Source organism: Chlamydomonas reinhardtii, chromosome 6 (genome assembly GCF_000002595.2).
Source record: "Chlamydomonas reinhardtii strain CC-503 cw92 mt+ chromosome 6, whole genome shotgun sequence".
In the NCBI taxonomy this organism is placed as follows: Eukaryota; Viridiplantae; Chlorophyta; class Chlorophyceae; order Chlamydomonadales; family Chlamydomonadaceae; genus Chlamydomonas; species Chlamydomonas reinhardtii.
In genome coordinates, this window is record NC_057009.1 from 3,471,936 (window position 1) to 3,499,698 (window position 27,763).

At 63.4% G+C, this 27,763-nt stretch overlaps 6 protein-coding genes across 6 annotated transcripts; 4 read left to right on the top strand and 2 right to left on the bottom strand.

Moving 5' to 3' along the window:
• Positions 1 to 56: 56 nt before the first annotated feature.
• On the bottom strand, positions 57 to 2,498 carry CHLRE_06g278097v5 (uncharacterized protein). Its single transcript, XM_001697986.2, has one exon. It carries the CDS (start codon positions 2,340 to 2,342, stop codon positions 1,284 to 1,286), a length of 1,059 nt encoding a protein of 352 aa, XP_001698038.1. The 5' UTR covers positions 2,343 to 2,498; the 3' UTR covers positions 57 to 1,283.
• Positions 2,499 to 2,994: 496 nt separating this feature from the next.
• On the top strand, positions 2,995 to 10,451 carry CHLRE_06g278098v5 (uncharacterized protein). Its single transcript, XM_043063054.1, has 15 exons — positions 2,995 to 3,476; positions 3,746 to 3,932; positions 4,083 to 4,138; positions 4,479 to 4,595; positions 4,779 to 4,869; positions 5,123 to 5,244; positions 5,566 to 5,698; positions 6,083 to 6,251; positions 6,605 to 6,693; positions 7,044 to 7,154; positions 7,455 to 7,601; positions 7,875 to 8,138; positions 8,390 to 8,754; positions 8,965 to 9,095; positions 9,255 to 10,451. Exons 1-15 carry the CDS (start codon positions 3,292 to 3,294, stop codon positions 9,458 to 9,460), a joined length of 2,373 nt encoding a protein of 790 aa, XP_042923760.1. The 5' UTR covers positions 2,995 to 3,291; the 3' UTR covers positions 9,461 to 10,451.
• Positions 10,452 to 10,538: 87 nt separating this feature from the next.
• Positions 10,539 to 14,112, top strand: CHLRE_06g278099v5 (uncharacterized protein). The gene is made up of 8 exons (XM_043063055.1): positions 10,539 to 10,892; positions 11,031 to 11,118; positions 11,287 to 11,386; positions 11,498 to 11,736; positions 11,850 to 12,009; positions 12,123 to 12,246; positions 12,350 to 12,415; positions 12,570 to 14,112. Exons 1-8 carry the CDS (start codon positions 10,590 to 10,592, stop codon positions 12,756 to 12,758), a joined length of 1,269 nt encoding a protein of 422 aa, XP_042923761.1. The 5' UTR covers positions 10,539 to 10,589; the 3' UTR covers positions 12,759 to 14,112.
• Positions 14,113 to 14,158: 46 nt separating this feature from the next.
• Positions 14,159 to 18,231, top strand: CHLRE_06g278101v5 (uncharacterized protein). Its single transcript, XM_001698060.2, has 8 exons — positions 14,159 to 14,373; positions 14,595 to 14,678; positions 14,889 to 15,007; positions 15,518 to 15,669; positions 16,165 to 16,260; positions 16,730 to 16,844; positions 17,140 to 17,252; positions 17,721 to 18,231. Exons 1-8 carry the CDS (start codon positions 14,213 to 14,215, stop codon positions 17,901 to 17,903), a joined length of 1,023 nt encoding a protein of 340 aa, XP_001698112.1. The 5' UTR covers positions 14,159 to 14,212; the 3' UTR covers positions 17,904 to 18,231.
• Positions 18,232 to 18,299: 68 nt separating this feature from the next.
• On the bottom strand, positions 18,300 to 20,778 carry CHLRE_06g278102v5 (uncharacterized protein). Its single transcript, XM_043063056.1, has 2 exons — positions 20,643 to 20,778; positions 18,300 to 20,414 (listed from the first exon to the last, which is right to left on the bottom strand). The coding sequence occupies exons 1-2, from the start codon at positions 20,706 to 20,708 to the stop codon at positions 19,527 to 19,529; spliced, it is 954 nt and encodes a 317-aa protein (XP_042923762.1). The 5' UTR covers positions 20,709 to 20,778; the 3' UTR covers positions 18,300 to 19,526.
• A 140-nt stretch (positions 20,779 to 20,918) lies between these two features.
• Positions 20,919 to 27,703, top strand: CHLRE_06g278103v5 (uncharacterized protein). Its single transcript, XM_043063057.1, has 13 exons — positions 20,919 to 21,235; positions 21,632 to 21,714; positions 21,906 to 21,961; positions 22,298 to 22,358; positions 22,648 to 22,803; positions 23,375 to 23,692; positions 24,034 to 24,297; positions 24,675 to 24,971; positions 25,318 to 25,446; positions 25,750 to 25,905; positions 26,333 to 26,467; positions 26,697 to 26,746; positions 27,075 to 27,703. The coding sequence occupies exons 1-13, from the start codon at positions 21,070 to 21,072 to the stop codon at positions 27,154 to 27,156; spliced, it is 1,953 nt and encodes a 650-aa protein (XP_042923763.1). The 5' UTR covers positions 20,919 to 21,069; the 3' UTR covers positions 27,157 to 27,703.
• Positions 27,704 to 27,763: the final 60 nt, after the last annotated feature.

A 27,763-nucleotide genomic window follows, 5' to 3' on the forward strand; every position in this document is an offset into this window, starting at 1 on the left:
CATGTCCTTGCCCCTGTGCCCCATCATTCTTTCACCCCATTGGCCGTGGAATCAGATAGTCTTTTCGCATCTTCATCATTACGGATTCCCAGCTCCACCAGTATCGAGTCCGCGCGAACAGCAGCGCACAAAAGGCCAGGCACATCCCAGTCAAGCGCCTCCCTCGCATGATGTGTGCACCATGCACCGGCCCCAGCCAAGCAGCGCATCCTGCACACGGCGCAACTGCTTATCAAGCACGTACGCACACATGCACCGCCACCCACACCTCCGCCACGCCCAGGCCCCGTTCTGAGTGTTGTTGAAACTGACAAAACATTACGCACCCCGTACTCCGTACTCGTACATACGCCAAGTCCCGTGGACCCTGTGCCAGCTTTGCAGGTCCAAAGCATACGTGGCGGGCCCATCTCGCGTCGTGCTCCCAAAGCCGCCACAGCAGTACGGTACTTGCCCCCCTCCAACGTGTCTCGGTTGCGATTGCGCAGCTAGCTAACTCCGAACACAACACACACAGCACACCTATCGCTTTTCCAATCAATTGTAACTGTCAGTTCACTCTGACTAACACCGCTACCGTCGCTCGTTGTCCGGCCGTTCACACACCGATACTAGGCCCAATACGCGTAAAAGGCCACAATTCTGTCCGGAGCCACCCAAAGCACCCGGTCTGCCTTTTGCCCATCTGCACTCTGCATCACAACGTCACCGCCCCCTCCGCGCGACAGCTGCAGCCCCCGTCGCTCAGCAGCAACATCAAGCAGCCCGGCCAAACAACCCCGGCCGGCTGGGAGGGACGCTGCAGCGCCCATTGGCTGCTCCTGACGGCCCTTGCTGCGCGAGCTCTTGCTGCATCCCAGACATCGTTGCCAGCTTCGCCAGCCCTGACAGGCGGGCTCAATCCGGGCCCACGCCGCAGCGTGGGCCCAGCCGCCGCGTTGCAACCCAACAGGCGGGCCGGCCTTGGCGTGGGCCCGTACCGACTGCCAGAGCACGCCGCCCGTGCGCCCACTGCTGTCTGCGCGCGGGAGCCGGCGGCGGCCGCCAGTGAGCCCCAACGCCGCCGGGTCCGCCTCCGCCCCCCTGTTGCCGCGCCGCCACTGTCCACCCCACCGCTGCTGCCGCCTCCATCCCATGGCCACCGCCCCGCCGCTCCACCGCTCCTCCAGCAGCTCCTCCCGCGCTCCCGTCGGCACCACCCGCCGCTGCCGCTGCCCACCGACGCCACTGCCCCCGCCAACGTCGCTGCCGCCGCCGCCGCCGCTCCAGCCGGCCACTGTTGCTTACTTGCGGCCGGCGGTGGGCTGCTTGGGCTTGGGCTTGACCTCGTCCTCCTTACACGAGTGCAGCATGATGTATGGCTTCATGGTGGTGGGGTTGTACTCGGCGTAGCCCTTGCTCCAGTCGTAGCTGAGCGCGTAGCCGTAGATGAGGCCGGTGCGGTCGAAGGCGCCGCAGGTGATGGGTGCGGGCTGGCCGTTGGGGTACATGGCCTTGGCCTGCGCCTTCAGGCGCTGCTTGGAGTCCTTGTCCCAGAAGTTGTAGGTGCCGTCGGAGCCGGCGGTGACAAATGTGCCGTACTGGTTGTGGAAGGACATGGTGTTGACCGAGTAGATGTCGGTCTCCAGGCGGTGGCACTTGAAGGTGAAGTTCTTGTCCTTCTGGTCCTGCTCGCTGAGGTGCGACACCGCGACGCGGCCCTCGATGGAGCCGACCAGGAACCCCTTTTTGTCTGGGAACACCGCGACGCAGCGCGTCTGCCATTTTAGCTGCGACGCGAGCGTCTTGATCTGCTGCGGCTGGTTTACAAACAGCGCGTGCAGGCTGCGGTCCGCCGTGCCGATGACCAGCAGGTCCTCCCGCAAGTCCATCGCGTACACCCGCTCCGGCAGCTGCCCCGTGTGCGCTGGCGTCGGCGAGCGAGTGTCCCAGTAGCGGAACGTCTTGTCCCAGGACCCGGTGATGAGCAAGTTCATCTGCGGGCACCACGCCACGGCCTTGACGGGGGCGTCGTGCATCGCCACCTGCACCGCCTGGTTGCTGGCCAGGTCCCACAGCCGGACCGCCTTGTCGCAGCCCGCCAGGAAAATGCCGCTGCCGTCATTCTTCCAGGCGCTCGCTAGCACTGGCTGAGTGCCAGCGTTCTGCGCCTTGGCAAAGGTTTGCCCTTGCTGGTTGTATTGCCACACGTAGGCGCTGTTGTTCCATGACGTGACAGCAAAGAAGTCACTCGTTGGGCTAAACGTCAGGCTGCTGATGGAATCCATGTCGCCTGGCGCCGGCACCTCCAAATCGCCATTCGGGTTGTGCGCAGGCTTCGCCTGGGCCTGGGCTCCAAACATGGTTGTCTAGTTCACTCAAATGACGCAAACTAAAGAGTAAAGGGAAGGGCTCCGGGGCCCAAGCCCGCGAAGGTCACGATCTTAAACCAGTTCCGGTCCTCGAGAACAAGTTGTTATAGGGGTGTAGATATTAGCACTGTAACAATGCAGCTTAAGGGTGCAGGGGCGAAACAAATGATACCTAGCTAGTTTTGGGCCATTTGGCGGGAGGGCGGGAGCACCAGCCTAGCCCAATGCAGGACGCGCGGCCGCTGCGGGCCCGCCAGCGCCCGGCGATGCCGTCCGCGACAACCGCACCGCACCCAATCACCATAGGCAAGCAGACTCGTGCATGTAGCATTAACAGTGAAGCAAGTACGCTCGCGGGGTGGGGCACTGGAAAGCCTTTGACCATGGAGGGATGTCCTCGGCATTAGGACTTGGCCAGGTGCATCCCATAAACGCTTTTGCATGTTTCCACTGGCTTATTGCGGCACACTCGGAGCTCATCGTATGCTGCAGCGGGCCTTGGGGGTGTGGGAGCCGCCGATGGGGGGGGCGGGGTGACGGACAAGACTGTAGGCACGGCACGGATGCGCCCGATGCAGTGACACGGCGGACTCCAGGTCAGCTCTCGAACCCCACGGCGAGTCTCCTACTCCTGCAACATCTCGGTGCAAACCACAACGATACTAAATAGCATTATTCCCGCGACTTGGTGCAAGTAGGGTCGCGACGAGAAAACGCGCGCCAGTAGTAGAGGAAAAGTCGCGGAGCTTGCGAAATGCAACCCGGGGCCTGGCTGCTAGGGCTATCGGCCCTAAGACGCCAGGGATCGTCCACACGGCACCGCACGCAAGCGTTGCTGTGCCGCGCGCGGCTGTCGCAAGCGAATGCATCGTCAGCCCCGAGCCCTAGGCCGCTGCTCGCGGCGCTGGGCTTCGCTACCTCCGCAACGGACCCCTCGCCAATGGTGAAAAAGCTTCTAGTAGCCAACCGCGGTGAAATCGCTTGCCGCATCCTCAGCACGGCCCGGAAGCTCGGCGTCCCAACTGTCGCGGTCTACAGCGAAGCAGACCGGCGCGCCAAACACGTGGAGTTGGCGGATGAAAGCTTCTGCATTGGCGCCGCGGCGGCACGTGACAGCTACCTGCGGTGAGTGCTGGGTTCCTGGGGAGCAGCCGTGTAGTATGTGTGTGTGCGTGTGTGTGTGCGGAGTGTCTGTGTGAGACGGCAGTGAAGGCGGGGGGTCGGGTTGGGTAAGGTGATGCGCTACCCCTCGCTACCGTGTTTCTCCTGCATCAACGTGCGCCCTTTGCTTCCCCTGCCCACTCCCATCCCCATCCCTCCCTCCCAACTGCACTCCCCCTCTTCCTCTTCCCCCTCCCTCCCCCCTTCCCTTCCCCAACACCCCAACCCCGCAGCGCCGACGCCATCCTGGACGCGGCCCGGCGCTCTGGCGCCGACTCGGTGCACCCCGGCTACGGCTTCCTCAGTGAGAACGCCGCCTTCGCCGAGGCCTGCGCCGCTGCCGGGCTGGCCTTCGTGGGGCCGCCCGCTGAGGCCATTCGCGCCATGGGAAACAAGAGCCGAGCCAAAGAGATCATGCAGGTGTGTGTGTGGGGAGCGTGTGTGTGGATGCGTGGAGGGGGGAGGCTAGGAAGGGGCTGGCCCCGCCTGTAGCACACAAGGCAACGCCACACACAGGCGCACGCGCATACGGTGCCCTTTAACCTCGTGCTTTCCTAACGCACTACGCAGGCGGCGGGTGTGCCAGTGGTCCCCGGCTACCACGGCGACGACCAGAGCGAGGAGCGGTGAGGGGAGGGCGAGGGGGGGAGAGCTGGGGAGGAGGGCTGGGGGCCGGACGAAGAGGATGCGCTTTTGTCCTACACGAGAGTTCTGATCTTGTCGAGCTCACCTTAGGACACAGCAAGTTGGCAAGGCTTACTGGCGACTGATATGGCAGCAGTGGATGCCCGGCGAGGAGCCGCCGCACCCAATATTTCGAAACACCCCTCTCCACCCTGCCAAGTTTGCTTCTGATACGTTATCACTCATTGAAAACAACGCGAACCACCCTCCTTTCACTTCTTCATCAATCATGAATGTAACCCCCGCCCTGCCGCTCCCCGTGCCGCGCCTTGTCCCCCACAGCCTTGTGGCGGAGGCGGGCCGTGTGGGCTATCCGCTGCTGGTCAAGGCGGTCAGCGGCGGCGGCGGCAAGGGCATGAAGCTGGCCACGGGGCCCCACGACCTCTGGGAGGCCATCACGTGGGTGGTGCGGGGTGGGGGGAGGTGGGGGACGGGAGGTGGGGCGAGGGCAGGGAAAACTAGAGGGAGCCGGAAATGTCAGTGCGCCCCCCTTGTCCGCCCCCTGCCTCTCCCCTCTCCCTCCCTCCCTCTCACCCCCAAACCCCCTTGTCCCGCCTGCCTCCCCCGTGCCTCCGCCCTCAGCTCTGCGCGGCGCGAGGCGCTGGCCTCCTTCAGCGACGACCGGCTGTTGCTGGAGCGCTACATACAGCGGCCCCGACACGTGGAGGTGCAGGTGGGCGCGGTGTGCAATGCACAACACACACACACACACACACACACACACACACACAAACACACACACACACACACACACACACACACACACGAGCTGGAGCGAAAACCCTTGCCCCGTGCATCTCCCGGATTGATTGTTGACAACCCTCTGTCAGCATCACGAGTCAGCACCACAACCACCGCCCTACCCCACCCTACCCCACCCCACCCTCTCCCACCCCACCCCACCCTCTCCCACCCTCTCCGTTCAGGTGTTTGCCGACGGGCACGGCGGCGCCGTGTACCTGTTTGACCGCGACTGCTCGGTGCAACGCCGCCACCAGAAGATCATCGAGGAGGCGCCCGCGCCCGGGCTGCCCGAGGAGTTCCACAGGTGCGTGGGTGTGGGTGGACACACGCAGCCACACCACAGCCGGCCGGTGCTGCCGCTGCAGACCTGACGGCGGCCAGCAGCTAGCTAGCAGCAGAAGGCAGTTCCACTCGCTGCGCATGATCAGGCCGCACAAGCCGTCTCACGCATGTCCTCTTGCTCACTTGCCCTCTCACACATACGCCCCCACCTCACCCCACACGCCCTCACACCGACGGACATACACACACACATATGCCCTCACACCCACACCCACACCACACACCCACACCCACACCACACATACACACACACACGCACACGCTCCCAACCACACGCGCCCAGGCACATCGGCGAGGCGGCCGTGCGCGCCGCCCGAGCCGTGGGCTACCGCAACGCCGGCACTGTGGAGTTCATCGTGGACACCGACAGCGCGGAACAGCAGTTCTACTTCATGGAGATGAACACGCGGCTGCAGGTGCGAGGTCGGGGGAGGGGGAAATGGGGGGGGTTGTAGATACCAGCCCAAACTAAAACCGAACCAAGCTAAAACGAGCGGAGCACAGGCAGAGGCAACAGTTGCAAGTGATAATGAAAATGGGATGGCGGCCGAGGCGTCGGGGGATTGAGGCGGCAAGGGCGAGTGTGTGTGCGTGTGTGTTTTGGGGGGCCTCGGGGCAGCAGTTCTATTTCATGGAGGTGAACACATAGCTGCAGGTGTGGCAGGGGCTGGCCGACTGGCTGGCCGGCAGGCAGGCGGTGGGCACAGAAAGGTGCCGGGCAGTGGGCGGAAGGGTTTTGCCAAGGGGGTTTCCTCGCTGCCACGCTGATCACGTGGGCACCCGCACCCCGCGCGCCGCAGGTTGAGCACCCCGTGTCGGAGGCCATCACGGGCCAGGACTTTGTGGCGTGGCAGCTGTGCGTGGCGGCGGGCGGCGCCCTGCCGCGCAGCCAGCAGCAGCTGCAGGTGCGCGGGCACGCCTTCGAGGCGCGCATCTACGCGGAGAGCCCCCGCAACAACTTCCTGCCGGGTGGGTGGCGCGCGTGTCGCCGTGTCGTTTCGCGTGTCGTGCATGAGAGAGATGGGGGTTCGGGTTGCCCGCGCCCAACCAAGTAGGCCGCAATAGTCAAGGGAGAGGGAGGGCATGCTGTGTTGGGGAGGGGCGGACAAGGAAGTCGATCGTGCCACGCGTGTGTGTTTCGTGTGTGCTTTGGGAGGAGGCTAAGGGTAGGGGTCCGGTGCCGGGGTGCTTGTTACACCGTATGCAGTGCCGCACGGCTTTGCCCGACTGCTGTCGCCCCATTGTGTGTGACCCACGCGACCCATGCGGAGCCTGAATGTGGCGCGTGTTTGCGTCTGCGTCTGGGTCTGCCCGGCACACAGGCGCGGGCACGGTGCGGCGGTGGCGCACGCCGGCAGCTGCCGTGACGTTTGCCAACGCCCCCGTGCGCGTGGACAGCGGCGTGCGGGAGGTGAGGGGATGTGTGGGGCAGGGAGCAGCAGCCCGTGTGTGAATAGCATTGTGGAGACAGTTTGGGGGCGGTGATGATGAGGCGGGAAGGGGGGTAGGGAGCGACTCGGGCATACGGGGGAAGCAGGCGTGGGAAGCAGGAGGACGCGAGTGCTTTCTGTCTGTCTGTGTGTCTGTATGTTTCCGTGTGTACGGCACCGCACCTGGCTACCTACCGCCTCTCCGCCCACCTTCCTACTTGCTTTCTACCTGCCTGCACTTGCATCTTCACCCTGCCTCTGCCCTGCCTCTGTCCCCCTGCCCTGGCCCCTGCCCCTGCGTCTGCCTGCCTGCCTCTGCCCCCTGCCGCAGGGCGACGCGGTGGGCACCTTTTACGACCCCATGATTGCCAAGCTGGTCACACACGGCCCCGACCGCGCCACAGCACTGGCGGCGCTGGTGGAGGCACTCAAACAGACGCAGGTGCGCGGCATTTTTAACATGTGTTAAAGTACACTAACACATGTGTGTGGTAAAGAGCACAAAAACTAACATGTGTGTGTTTGAGTGTGTATGAGAGCACGTGCGTGCGACACGTTTGCGCGTGAATCTGGTTGATAGTTTGTGCGCTCTCACTTCTGCCTATCCTCCCACTCACGCTGCCAACACCCTGCCCACGAACACACACACACACACACACACACACACACACACACACACACACGCCCCTCCACATTCACCTCCTTCACACACACACACACCGTGTGCGTGCCCCCCCCCCAGGTTGCCGGCCTGCCCACCAACATCCCCTTCCTGCTGCGCCTGGCCACCCACCCCGACTTCGCCGCTGCCACCCGCTCTGAGCTCACCACCGCCTTCATAGCGCGGCACAGGGACACACTGCTTGCGCCGCAGCCCGTGCCAGACGAGGTGGGTGGGTGTGTAACGGAGCACAAGAAAGGAAGTACGGTACGCAGGATTAAACTTGCGATGCTGTGCGATGCTCGCGGTGTTTGTGGGACGGGGCTCACTGTCAAAGCCCAGCGAATAGGTCCCATCCCTGCGGAGAGGCCAGTGGGGAGAGGGAGGGGACTGGGGCATTTGCATGTCGGTACAAGTAAGCACTCTCAAACACCGTCACAAAGCTGCCCCTTGCGCTGTGTCATGTCATGCCGGGCACACCACCACACACCAAACACACAGGTGGCGGCGCTGGCGGCTGTGGCCCGACATCTGCTGGCGGTGCGGCAGCAGGCGGAGGCGGAGGCGGCGCAGGGCCTGTCAGCCCGTCTGGGGCCCTGGGGCAACGCCGGTGGCGCCGGTGGCGCCGGCGACAGCTGGCGGCTGTGGCACAACCACCGGCGCGCCTACAGCCTGAGGCACGCTGAGGGCGGTGCGGGCGGCGCGGAGGCGGCCGGCGCCGAGCTGCACCTGGCGCTGACGGTGCTGGGCGGTGGCGACTTCATGGTGGGTGGGCTTTCTCGCGCATTGAAAAATTTGTTGTGGCTGCCTGAGATTGCTGTGAAGGATGGTCAAAGGGCCTGAGGTACTAAGATGTTGCTGGTTGGGTTGGCAAGACGTGGTAATGGGTCGGACACTCGCACCTCGAACTCCTGCGTACCACCCCACTTAGTGTGTACTCACTCCCGCTCTGCATGGGCGTCTATCCCCCCTTTCGCTGTACTCGGGCATGCAACCCCGCCCCGGCACCCCTGCAGGTGGAGCGGACCTCGGCCTCCCTCGAGGCCGCGGCGGAGGCGGAGGCTGCCAAGGCGGCCGCCGCCAAAGCACACGAACACCACCACCATCATCATCACGGGCACAAGCACGCCTCGCACACATCACCTTCCTCTGCTACCGCCACCGCTACTGCTGCTGCTGCTGCTACTGCCGCTACACCTGCGGGGCTGCGCGTGCGCGGCGCCAGCCTGTCACCTGACGGTGGCCGGGTGGTGGCGGAGGTGGGCGGGCGGCGGCTGGAGGCGGCGGTGCTGGGCAGTGCGGCGGCGGGCGGCGGCGGCGGCGTGCCGGTTGAGCACACACTGGACCTGTGGCTGAACGACGGCGAACACTTCCACTTCACGTGCGTGCTGGGAGATAGGAATTGGAAAATGGGGAGTGGGATTGGAAAATGGGGAGTGGGGAAGGGTAGTGAGAAAGGGAAAGGGGTGGGAGGCTTGCGCGTGGATGAAAGGATGCCCAGATGGGCGCATGCTCTTGTGTGAGTGTCCTGCGATCTGAGTCTCTGAGACTTGCCAGAATGCTCTCTCTCTCTGGTGCCGGGGTGACGCAGGTGGCCCGAGGCCACATGGAGTCGCAAGGCGGGCGCGGGTGCCGGCGGCGCGGCGGGCGGCAGCGTGGCGGCGCCCATGCCGGGGCGCGTGGTGGCGGTGATGGTGGCGGAGGGCGACGCCGTCAAAGCAGGTGTGCGCCCGCGTGCTGCTGCAGACTCCTTACCGAATGTTTCTGCGCGTGGCTTTAAAACGCCGCCGCATGCGTGTGCACAACAGCACCAACCGAAGCCAAAATGCACACGACGCCCCAACCCCAACCCCAAGTACAAGTATCGTGTTGCGTGCGCAGGCGCGCCGCTGGTGGCCCTGGAGGCGATGAAGATGGAGCACAGGGTTGTGGCGCCGCGCGCGGGAGTGGTGGAGTCGGTGCTGGCGGCTCCAGGTCAGCAGGTGGCTCAGGGGCAGGTGATGGTGGTCATGCGGCCGGAGGGGCAGGCGGCGGCGGCGGCAGGGGGCAAGGAGGCGGCGGCGGGCAAGGAGGTGGCGGCGGCGTGAGGCAGGATTGGGTTTGGGGTGGCGAAAGTGAGCTTGTGGGCGCGTGGTGTATTGTTTTGCGTACTGGAGGAGCGGAGGCGGTGGCTGTGGCTGTCCTTTGGTGTGGGTGAGCAAGCTCGTGTCAGGCTCGTCGGCGCTAATGCGGTACTGGGCCTTCACCACAATCGAACAGTTGGTGTTGCAGGTGGTTGTTTGCCCGTGCCCCCGTACGAAAGGATAAAGCGTCTGAGGGTATAACGCCTTGCTGTACTTTAGCACAACTGTGGAGCTGATATGTTGGCTTGTTGGGTACGCACGAGGGCTAACAATGGAGAGTGCTGCGGCAACAAGGCAGCAACACGAGTGGGGCGCGCCCATTAAAATGGGTCGGGATAGACGAGACGTGTGCGGACTGGATTGCAGCGCAGAAAGGAGGGAGTGAGATATGCGGAGGTTTTAATTTAGAAAATGCAAGAGTGGCACATGCGTAAAGGGTGGTTTGAGTTCGAGCTTCGTGGACACGCGACGGGTAAAATAGGAGGGTGTGGGGACGGTGGGCCACGGTTGCGTGCCTCCGCATTGGCAGTAGCGCACGTCAATGGGTCGGGATAGCTGTGTGTGCGATGGGACAGTGTTGTAACGCTGGTACTTCCCGTTCCTGACAACTTCGAAGGGCCTTTTCCCGTCGTTACAAGTGTTTAGGTCAGGGGTTCCCCTGGTTTAGGTTGGTGAAGTCCCGCAGAGTGGGTCGGGATAGCTGAGACGTGTGCGAACTGGACCTCCCAGCTCGACGCGCTGGCTCGCCCTTTGTGGGAATCAAAATAAGGCGTGGTACGTAGGCGTGGTACATAGTGCAGCAACACCTCCTCCGCCAGCCAAGATGCGTAGGCACGGCAGCTTAGATGCCTGGGGCCTGACCACCCGTGCCAGTCAAGATACGTGGACATGGCACCCCAGATATAAGGTTCTAGCCGAGCCAATTGCAGCGCAGAAACTGTAAAAAGAAGGGACTGAGGTATACGAGAGCTTTTAACAGTAATCCAACTTGTGGGGACATGTTGGATTCGAATTCCATGCCATGAATATTCTGTCCCTTAATCCCTTTCCTGCCACTTTCCTGCCACTTTCCTGCCACTCAACCGTCATCACGATGGGCGCAACCAAGTCGTTGCCGGTAATCGGCGAAATTCTAACTACGTTGGAGTCAGGTTGGCGCGCCGGAGCTGGAGTTGTCTGCGCTGCCGTCGGCCAGCTCGAGGCCGCTGACAAACTCTTCAAAGCAGCTGGAGAGAGCTGGAACGAGTACTCGCAACGGTCCGCCATCGGCGCCACGGTTCGCACGGTCATGCATGCCGTTGCAGGCGAGTTCGGCGAGGTGCCAGGGCTCTGGGAGAAGGTCTGGGCGAGCCACGGAGAGCTGTGCAACAGCCTTCCCCTTGTTGGCCATGCGAAGGTGCGCGGGTGCGGTAGTCCCACGTTGAGGGTGCGCGTCCGTTTCGGGTATAACGTCAGTGCCGTTGCGATGCTGCTATGGTCGGGCACACGTGCTCATTGCCTCCCCCTTACGTATTTTCGTTGCCTGGTCGTTCAGGCCATTGCCTTCTACGCGGCGGGCCGTTCTTCTGAGGGCGACGCTTGCATGCGCGCTGCAACCCGGTCCTTGGTTGTCCTGGCAGCAGGTGCGATGGGCCACGGCCCACCTCGATCGATTGTACCTACAATACGCACGTGTCCTGAGAGAGTGGTTTTTGGAAACCCAAGGGCACAACTCCAGGGCAAGCAAAGCAAGGGCAGACCGGGGCCCCATATTAACTTCTTGCGCCGCGCGCTGCCTCCGCCCGCTTCAGCCGTCACCGCGGGATACCTGGGGGCAATGGCCGCCGGCATCGCCACGGACTGCGTGACAACAGCCATTGACAGTGCTTGCAAGCGGCGCTTTGAGCCCAGGTGCGTGGGGCCGAAGGTTTTGGTAGCAAGCGGTCCCCGGCGCAGACGAGCATGGCGCACGCTTTGCTAACTTCCCTTCTTCTGACCTGCGCGTTGTTTTCCTCTTCTCAGCGGCCTACTTGGCGCAATCAACTCGGCCGTGCAGAGCGGCGGCGATGCCCTCGCGGTGGCCGACTGCCTTCTGGCAGTGGCTGCAGATCTGATCAACGCCCGCCGCCCGCTTGCACGCCACGCCGCTGCTGCGATGCGCGCCAAGGCCAGCGAGGCGTACCTGTACCGTGCTGCCAACACGGCGGAGGTGGCGGAAGCGGTGCGGAAAAATACGCTGGTGCCCGCTTTCGGCGCAAGAGGTGCGTTATCCAACCTCGTGCCTTTCCACGTGTGCTGTGGGAACCCAGCGAGGCCCCCCTCGTATCCTGCCGTGCCTGACATTGCGTGCATCCCTTGCTACACCCTGCTTTAGGCCGGCGCGCCAGCGGTCGCGCCGAGACGTGTGTGAGCGAGAGCGTAAAGCACACTGCGGATTACCTGCCGAGGCGGCAGAAGGCGCTTGATCTCGCCTATGAAGAGGGCAAACTGCCGGAGCAAGTGGAGCTCAAGGCGATGCGGCTGACTGTGGGCAAGTGAGATGGGGCTCTGGAGAAGCTGGGGATGGGATACGCCACAGGATAAGCCATGAAGGACAGGCGGATCGATGCGGTACGTTCATGCAAGCACCCCTCACACACGCACGCAGAGCGGAATGGGAGCGCATCAAGGCGAAGGCTGTCCCGCAGGAGTTGGCCAACGCCAACAAGGACATCATTCCCAACGTCTACACACGCGAAGTATTAAAGGACACTGCAGCACCGGAGCGCAAGGTGTGTGGTGGCAGGAAGCAGGGTCGGACCATTCAATAGCGGGCTGCTTGGGACAGTCTTGGAAGAATCCTCATTTGCTCGTTATTTTCTGTGGTGCTGATAGGTCAACGTCAACATCAAGAATGCCAATCTGTCCGAGGCCCAGAGCGTGGTCAAGAAGGTCGAGCAGGTGCGGAACTTGCAGGGGTTACAACAGTGAGGTCCTGCGAAGCCGCCACGCGTGATGCCCTCGTGTCCGTAGTGCTCTATAGCGCATTCTGCCCGCTGCATATAAACGGTAACCTGCTGCCATATGTCCCTTCCTGGTGGCCTTCGGTGCCCAGATCGACCTCAATGATCCCCATCACTTCCGGTCGGGACCCCGCAAGGCCCTGGAGCGCTACGGCAAGCACGTCGTCCTGGGGGCCGGCGGAGAACTTCTGCTCATGCGTCACCCATCCTACCACCAGCCGCCGCCGCCGCCCACGCTGGGGCGGGGCTGGGAGCAGCGGCTCGACGTGTTTGGGATTTAGGGGTCGCAAAGGATGGCGCTTGCGGCAACATTCAAGTGGTGCGCCCGGAGGGTCCCTACCTTCTGGACAGCGAGGCGAGGCCCATTGCATGTATTAGGGGAAGGCAGCAACAGCCTGTGCATGTAGTACAGGTAAGGCTGCGGATATCAGGGACCAGTTTGCGTAGTACAGTTTCCTTTTCAGGAAGTAAGTGCAAGGACCTGAGACGCTTCACGGGCTACACTCCCAGGCGTGCGTGGTGAGCGGCAGGTGCGTGAAGGGCATATTGGCAAGCCCAAGCATCAGTCACTGGCGGAGAAAGTCGGGGACGTAGTGGACTGCTGTGTTATGCTGGGTTATGCTGGCATCAGTTGCGTAAATGGCCATAGCGACGACGTTCATAAGCAGCAGTGTGAGGTTTGGGCTGGCAGTTCGGTTGGCTGATCTGGACCGCATGCTGCATTGCAGCTTTGTACAACTGTATTGCGTCCTTGTGTAGGAGGGGCGGGGCTGTGGGAACGGCTTGGGCGAGCGGACGTGAACTGGGTACAGCGGCGGCGCGGCAGAGGAACCGGAGTCGGGCCTGTTTTTTGCGTAGTGGTATCGCGTCTCGGGATGCGTTTTGGTAGTACGGCGGGTGGTGTTGTCGGCAGGACCCGGTGAAGCAAATCGAGTACGGTAAGCCTTGTATGGGGCCACTGCTCCATGTACGCAGGTTGCAGGCAACCGAAGTACATGCGGAGCTCTGCGGGATGAGACAGAGGCGTAGACCAGGGGAGGCGTAGACAAATAGGCGGACCGGCGTAGCGGAGTGCTTGCTCGCTGCTGGTGATTGAATGTTGCCTTTGCGTGGGATGCAGTATCGATGCCGAACTTACTTCAACCACGTCCTCGACACCGCCTACACAACCAGCGCCCCTGTGCACTTAAAACACCCATCCGAGTGCAGAGGGAGGTGCGGATGCGCGAGACGCGGTGGCGGTAGGTGGTTGGCGGGACGGGATTACGCAACGCTGTTATTCTGAACGGTGGAGACCTAGGCACACACACGATTTTGAGACTTATAGTATACCCTGCAAAGCAACACGAGTGGGACGGCGCCCATAAATAGGTCGGGATAGACGAGACGTGTGCGGACTGGATTGCAGCGCAGAAAGGAGGGAGTGAGATATGCGGAAGTTTTAATTTAGAAAAAGCAAGAGTGGAACATGCGTAAAGGGTGGTTTGAGTTCAAGCTTCGTGGACACGCGACGCGTAAAATAGGCGGGGGCTGAGGGTGTGGGGACGTTGGGCCACGGTTGCGTGCCACCGCATTGGCAGTAGCGCACAGAACAAGAACCCATTTGCCAAATAATACTTGTAATGTTACTTACATGACACACTGATAAATCCTGTGAAGAAACACTAGTGTTCCTTGGGGTAACGTTCACAGTTTGCAACATCGTTCGGAGAGCGAGCGCTTACCTGTTACCAACATGACCGGCGATAATTATGCTGCATCGTTGGAGGACATACAGGCAGCGCAAAAACGAATCGCGCCCTTCGCACACGTCACATCAGTCCAAACATGCTCTGCACTGAACGAGCTAGCCGGCGGGAGACAACTATTCTTCAAGTGCGAGATATTTCAGCGGACGTAAGTTTAGTTTCTAGGCTGTTGCCGTCTAGCGAACCCCGGAAGGTGCCGCTGGCCATACTTGAGTCGCACGCGAAGTCTGCAAAGCTAGCGCGAGTGATCTGCCTCAGGGGACAGTGCCTTTCCGTAGTGTGGCGCCCAGCCGTGCGAGAAGAGCCTGCACGTGCAAACCACCGGCACGCCGCGTGTGTTTGGGGGCAAGTGCCAACCGCCATCTGCAGGGGCGCGTTCAAGTTCCGAGGGGCGTGCAACAGCGTGCAGCTGCTGAGCGACGAGGAAGCCAAGAAGGGCGTTGTCACGCACAGGTGCGACAAAGCGAGGTTACGGGGGGAGGCAGGGACAGGGCGCCGGCGAGACAGGCTGTGGCCACCACTCTGTACTGGCCCCCGCCGCGGGCTAACGACCAGGCACTCGGGCCCTCCGTCGTGCAAGGCTGGGCAAACAAATTGCACGCCCAACCCCCTCCCCCCCTCCCCCCCACACACATACACACACGACGCTGGCACGCGGCGTAGCTCCGGCAACCACGCCGCGGCGTTGGCGCTGGCTGCCAAGCTGCGCGGCATCCCCGCGCACATAGTGGTGCCGCACACCACGCCGCAGTGCAAGGTGGACGCGGTGCGGGCGTACGGAGGTGAGGTGGCGCGGCGGCTGCAGGCCGTGTGTGTGTGTGTGTGTGTGTGTGTGTGTGTGTGTGTGTGTGTGTGTGTGTGTGTGTTTGTATCGGGCCGGTGGTGGCAGGCGGGGCCTCGGGAGGAGCACTATTGCAGGATTCTGGAGGGTGTGCACCGCATAACCGCATTGGCATTGGGCTCGTGTGTCAGGAATCGGAGCAGTCCGCCAGTGTGTCGCGTGAGGGCGGATTCTTCAAGGGCGGCGCAACTGGCGACCGGCGGCCGCCGCCAGGTTGGCCGGCGTGCCGTGTGTTACGTGCTCAGGTCGTGGACATGGCTTTTGAGGTCCAGCCCTGCGCACTCCAGGCCTATTGCTGCTTGGCGCCCAACGCCGCCAGCTGCATGCAACCCATCCATACCACGCTCAGGCCACACCCCTGCCACGCGCATGCCGTGCTCGTGCCACTCCCTTACCAAAACCCATGCCGTACCGTCACCCCGCCCCCGCCCCGATCCCTCCTCCCCAACAGGCACGTTGTACTTCTGCGAGCCCACAGTAGACGCCCGTGAGGCCAAGTGCGCCGAGGTGGCGGCGACCACGGGGGCCACGCTGGTGCCGCCGTACAACTACGGCCCCGTCATTGCGGGGCAGGGCACCATCGCGCTGGAGTTCCTGGAGCAGGTGGGGCGAGGGGGGTGGGTGGGTTAACGTTGAGCCAATCCCGTAAGGAAACAGTCGCGTTGCAAGGAGAATTGCAGTGGGGGGAGCGGGACGAGGGTGGGTGGGGCGAGTGGGGTGGGGAGCGAGTGGGGGGGGGGGCGAGTGCTGGGTTTTACGTTGGGGTTGGGGTTGGGGTTGTGGACACGGAATGGGGAAATTGTTAACAATAGATAGACTACTTGATGCAAACACATGCTTGGGGCTGCGTGGGCGTGGGCATGGGCAAGTGTTGTGCCAACATGTGTGCGCGTGTGCTGTGATACGCGGGAGGTGCTGGGCTGTGGTGGTGAATTGCCAATGCAAGGGGTGCCGGCCCTACCTCGGCCCTCCTGTCCCTGTCTCAGCTCTGCGCTCCCTGCCTGGGGGCCCTGCCCTCACTCCTACACACACACACACACACACACACACACACACACACACACACACACACACACACACACACACACACACACGAAGGTCCCCGACCTGGACGCGCTGGTGGTGCCTGTGTCGGGCGGCGGCATGATCAGCGGCATTGCGCTGGCAGCCAAGGCGCTCAAGCCGGGGATAAAGGTGGGGGCTTCAGGGGTTGGGGCGGCGGGGTGGGGGCTGCAGGGGTGGGGGCTGCAGGGGTGGGGACGTGGGGTGGTGGCTGAAGGGGTGGGGACGTGGGGTGCGGTCAGTGCCAAGCCGGGATTGCAGATTGGGGGAGGGAGTTATCGCCAATCCCAACGAAACTGAGTCCCAGAACCGGGGGTATCCGTAGTCAAGTCCAGGCCGGGGATACAGATGGAGGGCGGGGGGTGGGTCAGGTCAGAGTTCTGCAGCGTGGGTGTGGTAGCCGCCTGGGCACTGTGCTGCGAACGCGGGGCCACCATGGCAAACCCAACCCGCAAGGCCCTCACCCGGCACCGTCACCGCCTTTGCATTCCCACCCTCACCTTAGCGTGCAGTCCAGCGCACTTCACTTTCATTCTTGAAACCCTCACCCCTTTCTCTGCCCTCACCGCTCTCACTTCCCTCGCCTCCCCCACCCGCACAGATCATTGCCGCGGAGCCGGGCGGCACCAACGGCGGCGCTGACGTGGCGCTGTCCAAAATGGCGGGCTGGGTGGTGCCGTGCGCCAAACCCAACACCATCGCGGACGGGCTGCAGGGTACGTGCTGCACAGCCGCACAAAGCCATGCGGCCGCGCGAGCCTTGCGCCCTTGGCTGCCAGGGTGTGCGAGCTGGGGGAGGGCTGTGGAGCCAGCGGCTGCTTCTTTGCGGAGCTGGAGAGCTCCGGAAGTCCGAGGCGATACGGGGTTGTATCCACACAGGGGATCACACGGCAAATCCCCGACCACTCCGACCACTCCACCCATCCCCACCCCAATCTCCCGCGCGCCTCTACCTGCTCCGCTGCGCTGCTGCTCCGCTGCTCCGCTGCCCGGCTGCCCTTGCGCCCGCAGGCCGGCTGGGCGACCTGACGTGGCCGGTGGTGCGTGACCTTGTGGACTGTGTGGTGGTAGTGGACGAGCAGGAGATTGTAGGCGCCATGCGACTCATCATGGAGCGGATGAAGGTGCGGGGGGCGGTGTGTGTGTATTTGTGTGTAGGGGTGGGGTGGGGGTTGTTTCGGCCATTCCCAGTGGGAATCCAACCGCACAACGGCGCATGAGGTCCAGAAGAGGCGGGCTGAAGAGGAAGGGCGCACACTGCTGCATGCAAGGGATGGAGCAAGTCGGGGTGGGTTGGGGTGGGGCAAGTTGTGGTGGGCACGAATGTACCGGACTCATCATGGGTCCAGGGCACTTTAGCACAGGACTGGAGTGAAGTGTTCACAGCACGGCAAAGAAAATAGGAGCCTAGGTTGGTCAGGGAACGCACTGAGTCCGGACATCCCTACTACCCGGCCTTTTCAAAACGGTACCCCCGTAAGCCCGTGTCGGAATCCACCGCCTCCCGGGCGCACCCTCCATCCCGCCTGCACCCCCGCCTGCACCCCCGCCTGCACCCCCGCCTGCACCCCCGCCTGCACCCCCGCCTGCAGTTGGTGGTGGAGCCAAGCGGCGCGGTGGGGTTGGCGGCGGTGCTGTCGCCCGCCTTCGGCGCCAGCGCGCAAACGCGCGGCTGCAAGCGGGTGGGCGTGGTGCTGTGCGGCGGGAACGTGGACCTGGGCGCCAGGGGACTGTGGGACTGCTGGATTCCCAAGAGTGCGCGGCGCGAGGACTGAGGGGCTGAGGGAGCGTGGGGCGCAGCCCCGAGTGATTGCAACGAGAGGTTTTTGTGAGGCGGGGCTCTGCTGCGGAGAGGAGTCAAGCGTGTCGGAAGGAAGCGAAGAGTCATGGGGTGGAGGCGGGTCGCGGGATCGGTGGCGCCGCCGGCCTGTCCTCGCCGAGTGCGGTCAAAGGTACCACAGGCAGTCAGGAGTCACACACGGCCATGGGAGCCGGGCTGGGGATGAGGCTGGGGGCTGGGGATGAGGACGCGAGAGCAGCGGCCCGCGCGCACCGTGCACGCAAGCTGGCAGTGGCACCGCACCTGTGTAAAGTCGAGGCAGCTCTGAGCTTTCCCTCCTCAAGCACGTCACCGCTCTGCATGAGTGTACGAGTGGATCGAGACCTTGCTTCAAACATTTATGTTACACAGGCATACTCGAGTAGGTTCAAGTGACGCGTAATCCCATAACTCGTTCGAAGCTCTAGAGTCACGGGCGCATCGTTACATCGTGCGCCACAGTCGGCGACTCAGCGCCAGGACACCGTGGGCCCCAACCCTTACCTCCATCCTGCAACCCCTTACAACTGGTCTGGTAACACTCCCGGCGGTATCCAGCTCGCGCCTCGCGGGCTTCGAAAAGTTCCCGACACCGGTGCACATCTTATTCACAATTCCACATGCCGCCGGCATAGCTCGCGTGTGCGCCGTGGAAGTACAGCTGTACGGCAAGCCCGGCGGCCTCCACTCTCGAATGGGGTCCATTCCTGCCGTTCCTGGTCCTGGGCCCCTGGCGCCATTCGTGCAGGACCGCGTGACAACGCCGTGACAACGCCCCAAACAGACAAATCCCAACGCGACCCTAAGATAAGTGCGGCAATCAGCAAACAACTGCAGCAAGTAGCAAACAACGCGCGGTGGCCCTTGCAAGGCACAACCTGCCTACCCAAAAATCACTTCGATCAAACGCGAGCAAGCACCCCTACGGCAATGACCACGGACCCCCAAACGTCACATCCAGGTCCCATCTCTTGTTTACGACACGACCCCTGCTACCAGTCGGACACCCGGGGATATCTGATGTTGCCTGCATCCTTCCACACATGTTGCTCTGCTCCCACGCTCGGCACTAGCCCTAACCCACCTTGTCTGCAGTGCAATTTGCTCAGACATCAGGACAGGGCAATTTGGCGTAGATTATTTCTGCAACAAACCAATTTCAAGATCCAAGAGCACTAGTAAAGCTCCAAGGTTACTAAACAAGTTCAGCACAAGGCCACGCCCTTTCCCGCATGTGGGGAAGCGTCGCTGTAAAATTCTCTGGAAAGAATACCACCTGCTGCTCAACAACACAATCTGCGCGCCTGTGCAACCGCCGCGTGTGTATGTACACACACACATTCGGCAGGGTACCGCCTTCTCTTTGCGCTTTCCTAAACCACATTATTGGGTGACGAGTTGCGGACCCCCTCTCCATGCGCATTCCTGTCGTATATACGACAACAAATGACCGGTGTGGTCGTACAAGGTGTGCGACTGCAATGGTCTGGGTTCGCTTCCCCAACGGTTCTGTCCTCCTGCCGGCCTTCCTCCACAAATACAAATTGGCCATGCCCACACCTCAGCACCAGCGGCCGCATCAACGCGCGGCACCCTTGGCGCCACCGCGGCGCTGACCATGGCTCCGTTTGTGCGCCGGCCGCGCCGCGGCCGCCTGGCCCTCGCCGCCTCCTCCAGTTCCCGCCACGCCCACTTGCTCCGCAGCAGGCGCAGGCGCAGCCTGCTCGCCGTTGCCGGCACCGTGGCCGTTTACGACGGCACCGGTGCCGGCGACGGGCGTGACTGGGGAGTCGGAACGGCGGGACATGGCGTCGGCGCTGGTGGCGGTGAAGAAGGAGCAGGTGGTGGCGGTGCTGCTGCCACCCTCGCTCTGCTCGCCGTCATCCTGCCAGGCGCCCTGCTCCTCGCGCTCCAGCGCCCCGGCATTGGGGTCCGGAGCGTACACAGCAGCAGCACCGCGGTTTCCTGTCGGCGCCGCCTGCACTCCTGGAGTGTGCTCCGCAGCCGCGGCCGGCTGCTGCTGCCCCTGGCGAGCGAGCCACGCGCGTCCCGCATCCGCCGCCTGCACTGCCTTCGCGTCTGCGTCCGCTTCAGTCGTGGTCTCCACCCTGCCTGCAGCAGTAACGGGTCCCGCCGGCGCATGTGCTCCCGAGATGGGCTTTGCAAAGGGCGGGCTGGCCTCCGCCGGAGCCGGCGGCTTCTCGGCGGGCGTCGGCGTGGTCGGCGGTTTGGCAGCGGTGGCCTGAGGTGCGGAAGCCAGAGCCGGGGGCTGAGGGTCGGCAGGGGCAGTGCTGCTGGCAACGGCCGCGGGCTGTTGCTGCGGTTGCTGCGTCAGCAGGCAAGCGCGGCGCGCCTTGCGGTTGCGCCCCGTCAGCAGGCCCGCCAGGTCCCAGCCCACGCTGAACAGGCCGCAGCTGATGCCCCACAGCGCGCCCAGCAGGTAGCAGGCGCCCAGAAGCGCGCCGGACTGCAGGGTGGGAGCAGTACATACCATGGCGGGTGTGAGGTGCAACATCAGGAGGGTTTGGGTGTTGCACTACCCATACGGAACGCTTAACCCGAATCGCTTTACGTCTCCAGAGATGTTGCATCACCAGCACGGTGGCTGACAGTAGGACAGCTGCTGGGCACGGAATCCGCGAACGCTCGAGTCATCACTGCGACGCTTCGCACGCTTAGCGCTTGTGCCACCCACCAGGTGGGACGGCCACGAAAGTAGTCCTACAACATCGCCCTGAGGCGCAGCGGCTGGTGCGAACATTGCTGGAGAGGGCGCAGCGAAGGACTGTGCAAACTGCTAAGTCTGGGTTGAGTTAAACCCGCGGTACTATTGTTACAATTATGTATACATTGGATACAGAGAGGCAACAGCAGGAAGGGCAGCGTGCGGAGCTAGTTGAGGACGTGCATGGACGCATGGAAATAGAAGAATCGGTCGCTCAAAAGTCAAAACAGAGGCTTTCGACGGCAGGTACCTGAGACTACTGTATGAAGAGCTGTGCATAGGCTGGTTGCAAGTGTGGCATAGATAAGTCTGCGTCAAACCAGCCTTCCAAAGACTTCTTTTCCGGCGTTTCCCTCAAACTTGCACCCCGCAAGCATATAATTTAAGCTTAGGTGGAATGGCGCGGCCCCTGCGCGTGGGCCTCGCGATTCTTTTGGCGCTGGCATCATCGACCGGCGTGAATGCTGCCAAGTGCTACCAGTACCTTTCGCAGCAGGACTATCCAACATGCTTGCAGCTGGACTCCAATCTCGTCCTGCATTATAGGACTGTGATGGATGATGGTGAGGCTGCGCAGGTGTTGAAGACAGTGATGGACGCAGGGGGCCCGGTCAGCTGCTGCAGAAGACTCAGCGCAGTCCGAGCAGCGGATTCTAGTTGTTTAAGAGCATGGTTTGGGCTGCTAGGTGTACTGCGTGTGCTCCAGCCCGGACGGGCTATGCGACCCTGGCCGGCCAGCGCAGCGAGGCTCCCGTCGCCGAGCTGTCTACCCACCCTCCCCCCGCCCCCAAAACTCAAACCCCGACTCCACCGCCTTTTCCTCACGAATATGAATGGCAGGCAACCCGAGCTCATGCCGGCGCAAACGTGCACTCCTGCAGTCCACGCTTGGTGCGAGCGCAAAACTGCCCACTTCCGCCCTGTGCTGTTGCCCCGCGCACCCGCCCCACCACCTGCAGGCGTGGAGACCCTGGAGCTAGCGCCCGACGGCGACGGCTACATGTCCTGGGTGTCCATTGGGATCTCGGACGTGGGCATGAACGTAAGGAATTTGATGGCAATCGCACCGTGGGGTCGCATGGGCAGGCACTACGGGTACACCAAGGGCTGCGGGACGTTTCCGGGGGTGTTTGCGGAGGTGGGTCACAGAGTTCGTTCGCTGAATGGCGACCCAGAACCTCTCGCCACTTAGCCATGTCCGTGTGCTTCATACTTCTTGGCTCGCGCGTGCAGGGTGTGGACATGAACGTCATCATCCGCGCCACGGAGGGCTACAACTGGATTGCGGCGTGAGTGTGCGGGGTCGCGCGCTGTATTGCGGTATTGCTGTTATTGAGTCTCATCCAGCCTGGGCTTGCCATGCACAAGGCTGCGCTCCCCGGCTGCGAGGTAGCAGAAGGCACAAGAAGACCGTGCACCGGAGTTATGTCGCCGCGCTTGCGTGTGCCGCATGATGCTTAACCCTGGCCTTCCCAACTCAATCCACATCGCACCCTGTCCACCTCCCGCTCTCGTCATGTCGTGCACATGGCCCACCCCATCCACCCGTCCATCCATCCATCCATTCATCCATCCATCCATCCATCCATCCGTTCATCCATCCATCCACCCGTCCACCCGTCCAGGGACTACTTCACCGCCAACTACTCCATGCCCATGCTGGACATGGAGCAGAACGCCGTGCTGGTGAGAGCGCGCGTGGGCGGCTGCCGGGTGCTGCCGGGTGCAGCTGCTGCGGCTGTGGGTGGCACAGAAGGGCCTACGCAGGGCGGTGATGAGCGCGCCGCGGCAGGGCGACTAGTGCCGCCACATTTCGGCAGAGGCGGGAGGGAGGAAGGGGGGGTGGGCTGCATTACACCTGCAAGCCGGTGCAGCCGCCATCGCCCCGGCGCTGCCCACCTGTGCTGCCCAACCCAGTACTCGCACACGTGGCCTCCCCATACCGGACCCACTGCTGCATCCTGCGCGTCCCTAGGTGGCCTCGCCCGACTTCGACAAGGACAACCACACGCTGGCCATCTGGCGGCGGCCGCTGGACAGCTGCGACGCCGAGGACGTGCCGGTGTTCCGGGACGTGGAGCGGACCATCATCTGGGCTTACAACTACCGCAGCATCTGGGACACGGACAAGGTGTGAGCGTTGGAGGGGGCAGGGCGGGGTGGTGGGGTAGGGTGGGGTGGTGCGGTAGGGTGGCGGGGTGTGGGTGGCGGTGTGTGGGTGGGGTGGGATGGTCGGGGTGGGATGGGGTGAGGGGGTGTACGCGGCATGCACAAGCTGAAACAGGAGGTGCTTGGGCATCGGGTCACGGCGCTTTGAGGGCGCGGTGGCGTGGGCGGCTGGGCGTAGGAGGGTGTTGAAGGCGGGGGGCAGAGGAAGGGCGGCGTGCGCAGCACCGCTATGGGACACAGCGGGGGCACGGCGGCAGAACAGGAGCAACCAGGGGCAGGCAGAGGCTTGAGCTCAGGGGCTGCGCCCGGCCGGGCAACTGGACGACGATGTGGGTGGGGCCGTCCGGAGACGCCGGCCGCCTCCCAACCAGCTGGGACCAGCACGCCGCCTCAACTGTGCGGCAGGGCGCCCCAGGGCCTGCCGTTGCACCCCCTCGCCTTGCAACAACCGGCAAAAAAACACGGCAACACCCTACCCTGTCGCTCCCTCTCCCTCTCCGCTGCGCCGCGCCGCCGCCGCTCCGCCCCTGCAGTTCTACCTGTCGCACTACACGCGCGGCGTGATGACCGGCGTGCGGCTCTCGCCCAGCGGCCTGCTCAGCTCCAACGTCACCACCGCATCCGGCGGCGCCGTCAGCGTGAGCAGCCTACGGCCGCCGCCCGCCCCGCGCGGCCGCTGGAACGTGAGCATGCCGCCCGCGCCCGCGCCGCCGCCGCCGGCGCCCGCGGAGGTGCGCATGAACCTGACGGTGGCGATGCCGGCGTTCGCGGTGCCGCAGCTGAACAGCAGCGTGGCGTGCGTGAACCTGGCGCTGCCCAATGACACGGCCTACCACGTGGTGGCCTACCAGGTGCGTGGGGGAGGTGGGGGAGGCGGGGGCTGTAAGGGGAGGCGGGGAGGGTTGATGGGGTGGGGGAGGTGGGGGTGCGGCGGGAGGTCGGAACAAGTCCGAAAGTAGTTGAGGCGCGGAAATGTGGTGGTAGGGACGGGAATAGGCAGCGACGGCCCGGGGCGCCTCCTGTGGGGCGTGCGTGTGCAAGGGCCATATTGGGAGGGCGGTACGGTATACAGCCGGGGACCGAGAGGTTGGAAGACTTGGAACACACGCCTCAGGCCAGGGCTCCGCCCCAACACCCCGCCACTCTCAGCCTTCCCCCGCTCCTCCTGCCACCACGGCTCCTCGCGCCGCAGGGCTTCAACACCAGCTCCTACGTGCACCACATCGTGGGCTACGTGTGCGCGGCCGGCGTGGTGCCGCCCACCCTCAACACGCCCTACATGTGCGGCCCCGGCCAGACGGTGCTGCCGGTGGGCTGCGAGACCGTCAACTACGTGTGGACGCCGGGGGCGAACGGCTTCACGGCCCCGCCGCAGGCGGGCTTCGCCATGGGCGCCGGCTCAGCCACCTTCCTGGTGCTTCAGGTGCACTACCTGAACGTGTTCGCCGTGGGCCAGGTGCGGCGGAGTGAGGAGGAGCGGGGAGGGGTGGGAAAGGAAGGGGAAGGGTCCGGGGGACCCAATGCACCGGACCCTATGCGAAAGAGCGAGGAGCGCATGGCCTACGCTTTGGGGGAGGGGAGGGAAGGGAAGGGACGGGTTCGCAGTTCAGGCGGCGGAGCAGGTGCCGGCGACCGCGGACTGCAGCAGACTGATGCTGGGTGATACACGCTTTGAGCAGAGCCCACACACTGAAGCCCGCATCAAAGCCCGTTCACGCTTCCCCCCCCCCCTTCTCCTCCCTCTCTTTCTCCCCCCCCTCGCGTCTACTGCGACTGTACCTGCCTACGACTTCACTTCTTAATTAATCACGAATGCAACCCCCCCCCTCCCAGGTGGACTCGTCCGGCCTCAAGCTCACCTACACCAGCACCCTGCGCAACAACAGCATGGGCGTGCTCACACTCGGAAACACCGACCTGCGCATCCCCGCCGCCGCCGACTTCTACACCGCGCTGCCCAACATCTGCCCCGCCTCCTGCACCTCCAAGCGCGTGGTCGCGCCCGTCACGCTCGTGTCCAACTTCTACATGATGAACGGGCTGGGCGTGTCGGCGCTGACGCGTCACATCCGCAACGGCTCCGCCATCCAGCCCGTGGGCCGCATCAACTACTGGGACTACGGCTACAACGTGAGATTAGGGGGGGGGAGGGGGGAGAAGATTGGGAGAGGGGGGAAGGGGAAGGGAGGGCCGGAGGGGGAGGAGGGGAGCGCGCCGTGCCGTGTTGGGGCCGTGTTGGGGAGGGTGTGCGGGTGGCGCGTGCACCCGCGTTTGTGCCCAACGGGTGCAGGCGGGGAGCCCTGAGGAGATGGCCTTCCGTGTTCCGACCGCAGGAACCAAACCCTGACCCTCCACTGCTTCCTCTGTCCCTTCTTCCATCCCCTCCACCTCACCCGCCTCCACTTCATCCCCCTCCACCTCACCCGCCTCCACCTCATCCCCCTCCACCTCACCCGCCTCCGCCACCCGCCCGCAGCTGTACCAGACGGTGTTCCCTAACAGCCGCACGCTGCTGGCCAACGACACGCTCATCAGCCTGTGCTCCTACAACAGCACCAGCCGCACGCGCGCCATGACCTTCTACGGCCTGCGCCCGACGGACGAGGTGCGCGCGGGGGGGGGGGAGAGGGGGTGCTGCTGCGTGAGCGTGTGGGGGAACCAGACCCAAAGTGCGCGCCTGGGGCCAGTCGTTGTCAGACCATCTGAGACGCAGAGCTCGTGACGGGGATGGCGCGTGTTTGCAGGGCCGCGGTCCAGTGGACTCCTCCTGCCAGGCCCCACGTGAACAACACGTAAACAGCACGCGCCCACAACGCGCCCGCGCATGCGCTCACAGCCTCCATACGCCTACAAACCCGTCCCTGACCATGTGTACACTCCCTCCCTCCCTCCCCTCCCTCCCGCGCAGCTGTGCTTCAACTACCTGACCTTCTACCCGGTCAGCGCCATGCCCGACCTGGACTACTGCGTGGCCGACACGCGCAAGAACATCACTACCTGCGCCACCCGCACCCAGCTGGCGCGCATGACTGCCGTGGGCGCCAACGACACCGTGCAACTGCAGGTGGACTCGTTGGTGGTGGTGTTGGTGGGGTTGGGTTGGGGGTGGGGGTGGTGGTCAAGGCGGTAAGGGATCGAGAGGTGGCAGTGGTGCGTGGGACGGGGAGGGGGAGGAGGGAGCTGGGAGATTGGGCGTGTTGTGGGAAGAGGTGTGTTGGGAGGTGCTGGGGGTTGGAGCGGGAGGTACCGTATGCGTGTCGGCTTCGCAACGGGGCTGTGCGTGCTGGCTGCGCCGCGGCGGTCACACCAAGAGCGAGATGCGAGACTCTCGCCGACCTTGCTGGTGCCCCTCCTATCCTGCGTCCCAGCCCTCTGCTACGCAATACTCCCTCCGCCTCCATCCGCCTTTGCGCCATTATAACATTGCCTTCTCCTAGCCAGTCATGCCTCCTAAATAGTTGTGCCTGGGATTCCCCTGCGCGCCCCCGCAGAACGGCACCAAAATGGCGGTGGGCACGCTCACCATCGCCGCGTACAAGAGCAACGAGTGCCAGCTGCACGACGCAGTGGATGTGACAGCCAAGCGCAAGCCAAACACCAAGGCAGCTGTGTCGTCCATCATTGTGGTGGGTGCTTGGGAGCCGGCAGGCGTGCGGGGCTAAGGGCTGCGTGCGGCTCGTGCGTGTGTGGCAGTGCTTTGTAGCTGCTGCATGTAAGCAAAGAAGGGCATGGCTGCCCGCGAATTGTACACAAACCGTGCCCCTGGCCCACCAGCATGCCCCCAGCTTTTACTACCGTACTTTTATACCGGAGTGTGGCAAGACGTAAAAACAAATCGCCGTGATGTGCTTGCAGGTGCCGCTGGTGCTGCTCTCCATCGGCTTCTTCTTGTGGACCAAGTACAGGTGCGCGCGTGTGTCCGTGCAGCATGGGGCAGCCGAATGAGGAGGCTGCTGCTGCGGCTGCTCCATGCCGCCCGTCCCCCCCTCCTGGCTACGCCTCAACTTCTTAAATAATCATGAATGTAAACCCCCCTGCTTGTGTACGGTAGACAGCATTGTATCTGATGGAGGCTTGCGAAGCATGACCCGCCATGAGCTATGCCCGCACCTGTCCGCTGCTCACCTTCCACAGCCGTATCAGTATGCCACCCATGTGATTGCATCCCCAACCCTCCTTACAACTTACATCCCTTCACAACACTCCCGTCATCACTTTTCTCTCCGCCCGCAGCAAGCAAGAGGAAATGGAGGCGCTGCTGGCCAAGGCGCGCGAGCAGGGCCTGGACGCGGCGCTGGCGGAAATTCCGGAGTAAAGCGGCGGCAGCAGCCTCCGATATGCGGTAAAAGCCGCTTCGGTGTGCTGCTACCTATCCAGGCAGTGGCAGTGAGCAGCATCTTGAGATAGTGGATGTGTTGCGATTTGCAAACGCGGCGTGGCGGAGGGCGGGGGCGAGGGTGCGTGGGTACGGGCGCCATGGTGTGATCTGGGGGGGGGGCACTGTGCTTACGAGTACGAGAGAACGCGTGTGTGTGATGACATTGGGAGTGACATCGAGAGCAGAGGGGCGCGCGAATGCCTGCACTGGCAAAGCCGCGCGAGGCTGTGAGCACTTGGAGCGAACCAAGCACTGAATCCGGACACAAGGGTCGTGGCTTACGAGGGGCTCACAATGTGGGATGGCGAACAGCAGGACACGGGCGCGATCAGTCATGTGCGCGTGGGAGTTACAGCAGCAATAGGCTGTGGCGGCCCTGCGTGTGTGATCAGGTGCGCCGCTATATTGGCAGCCAGCGCAGCCGGCGTGCACAGCGGCGGCTGGGATTCGTGTTGAGCACGTGGCCATGTAAGCGGACCGACTAGTCACGTGCTTCATCCCCTGTTTGCTACTGTGCTGCGGCCACGCTGACCTGTATGCGTAA

Bases quoted from the DNA above. Each gene is read 5' to 3' on its own strand.
- CHLRE_06g278097v5 (XM_001697986.2), bottom strand. From the start codon at position 2,342: ATGTTTGGAGCCCAGGCCCAGGCGAAGCCTGCGCACAACCCGAATGGC.
- CHLRE_06g278098v5 (XM_043063054.1), top strand. From the start codon at position 3,292: ATGGTGAAAAAGCTTCTAGTAGCCAACCGCGGTGAAATCGCTTGCCGC. The intron at 3,477-3,745 runs GTGAGTGCTGGG...CCAACCCCGCAG, and splicing joins GCACGTGACAGCTACCTGCG to CGCCGACGCCATCCTGGACG. The intron at 4,596-4,778 runs GTGGGTGGTGCG...CTCCGCCCTCAG, and splicing joins GACCTCTGGGAGGCCATCAC to CTCTGCGCGGCGCGAGGCGC.
- CHLRE_06g278099v5 (XM_043063055.1), top strand. From the start codon at position 10,590: ATGGGCGCAACCAAGTCGTTGCCGGTAATCGGCGAAATTCTAACTACG. The intron at 11,387-11,497 runs GTGCGTGGGGCC...TCCTCTTCTCAG, and splicing joins AAGCGGCGCTTTGAGCCCAG to CGGCCTACTTGGCGCAATCA. The intron at 12,247-12,349 runs GTGTGTGGTGGC...TGGTGCTGATAG, and splicing joins CTGCAGCACCGGAGCGCAAG to GTCAACGTCAACATCAAGAA.
- CHLRE_06g278101v5 (XM_001698060.2), top strand. From the start codon at position 14,213: ATGACCGGCGATAATTATGCTGCATCGTTGGAGGACATACAGGCAGCG. The intron at 14,374-14,594 runs GTAAGTTTAGTT...CGCCATCTGCAG, and splicing joins TGCGAGATATTTCAGCGGAC to GGGCGCGTTCAAGTTCCGAG. The intron at 16,845-17,139 runs GTACGTGCTGCA...TTGCGCCCGCAG, and splicing joins CATCGCGGACGGGCTGCAGG to GCCGGCTGGGCGACCTGACG.
- CHLRE_06g278102v5 (XM_043063056.1), bottom strand. From the start codon at position 20,708: ATGTTCGCACCAGCCGCTGCGCCTCAGGGCGATGTTGTAGGACTACTT. The intron at 20,415-20,642 runs GTGGGTGGCACA...CCCACCCTGCAG, and splicing joins TTTCGTGGCCGTCCCACCTG to TCCGGCGCGCTTCTGGGCGC.
- CHLRE_06g278103v5 (XM_043063057.1), top strand. From the start codon at position 21,070: ATGGCGCGGCCCCTGCGCGTGGGCCTCGCGATTCTTTTGGCGCTGGCA. The intron at 22,359-22,647 runs GTGAGAGCGCGC...GCGCGTCCCTAG, and splicing joins TGGAGCAGAACGCCGTGCTG to GTGGCCTCGCCCGACTTCGA. The intron at 26,468-26,696 runs GTGGGTGCTTGG...ATGTGCTTGCAG, and splicing joins CTGTGTCGTCCATCATTGTG to GTGCCGCTGGTGCTGCTCTC.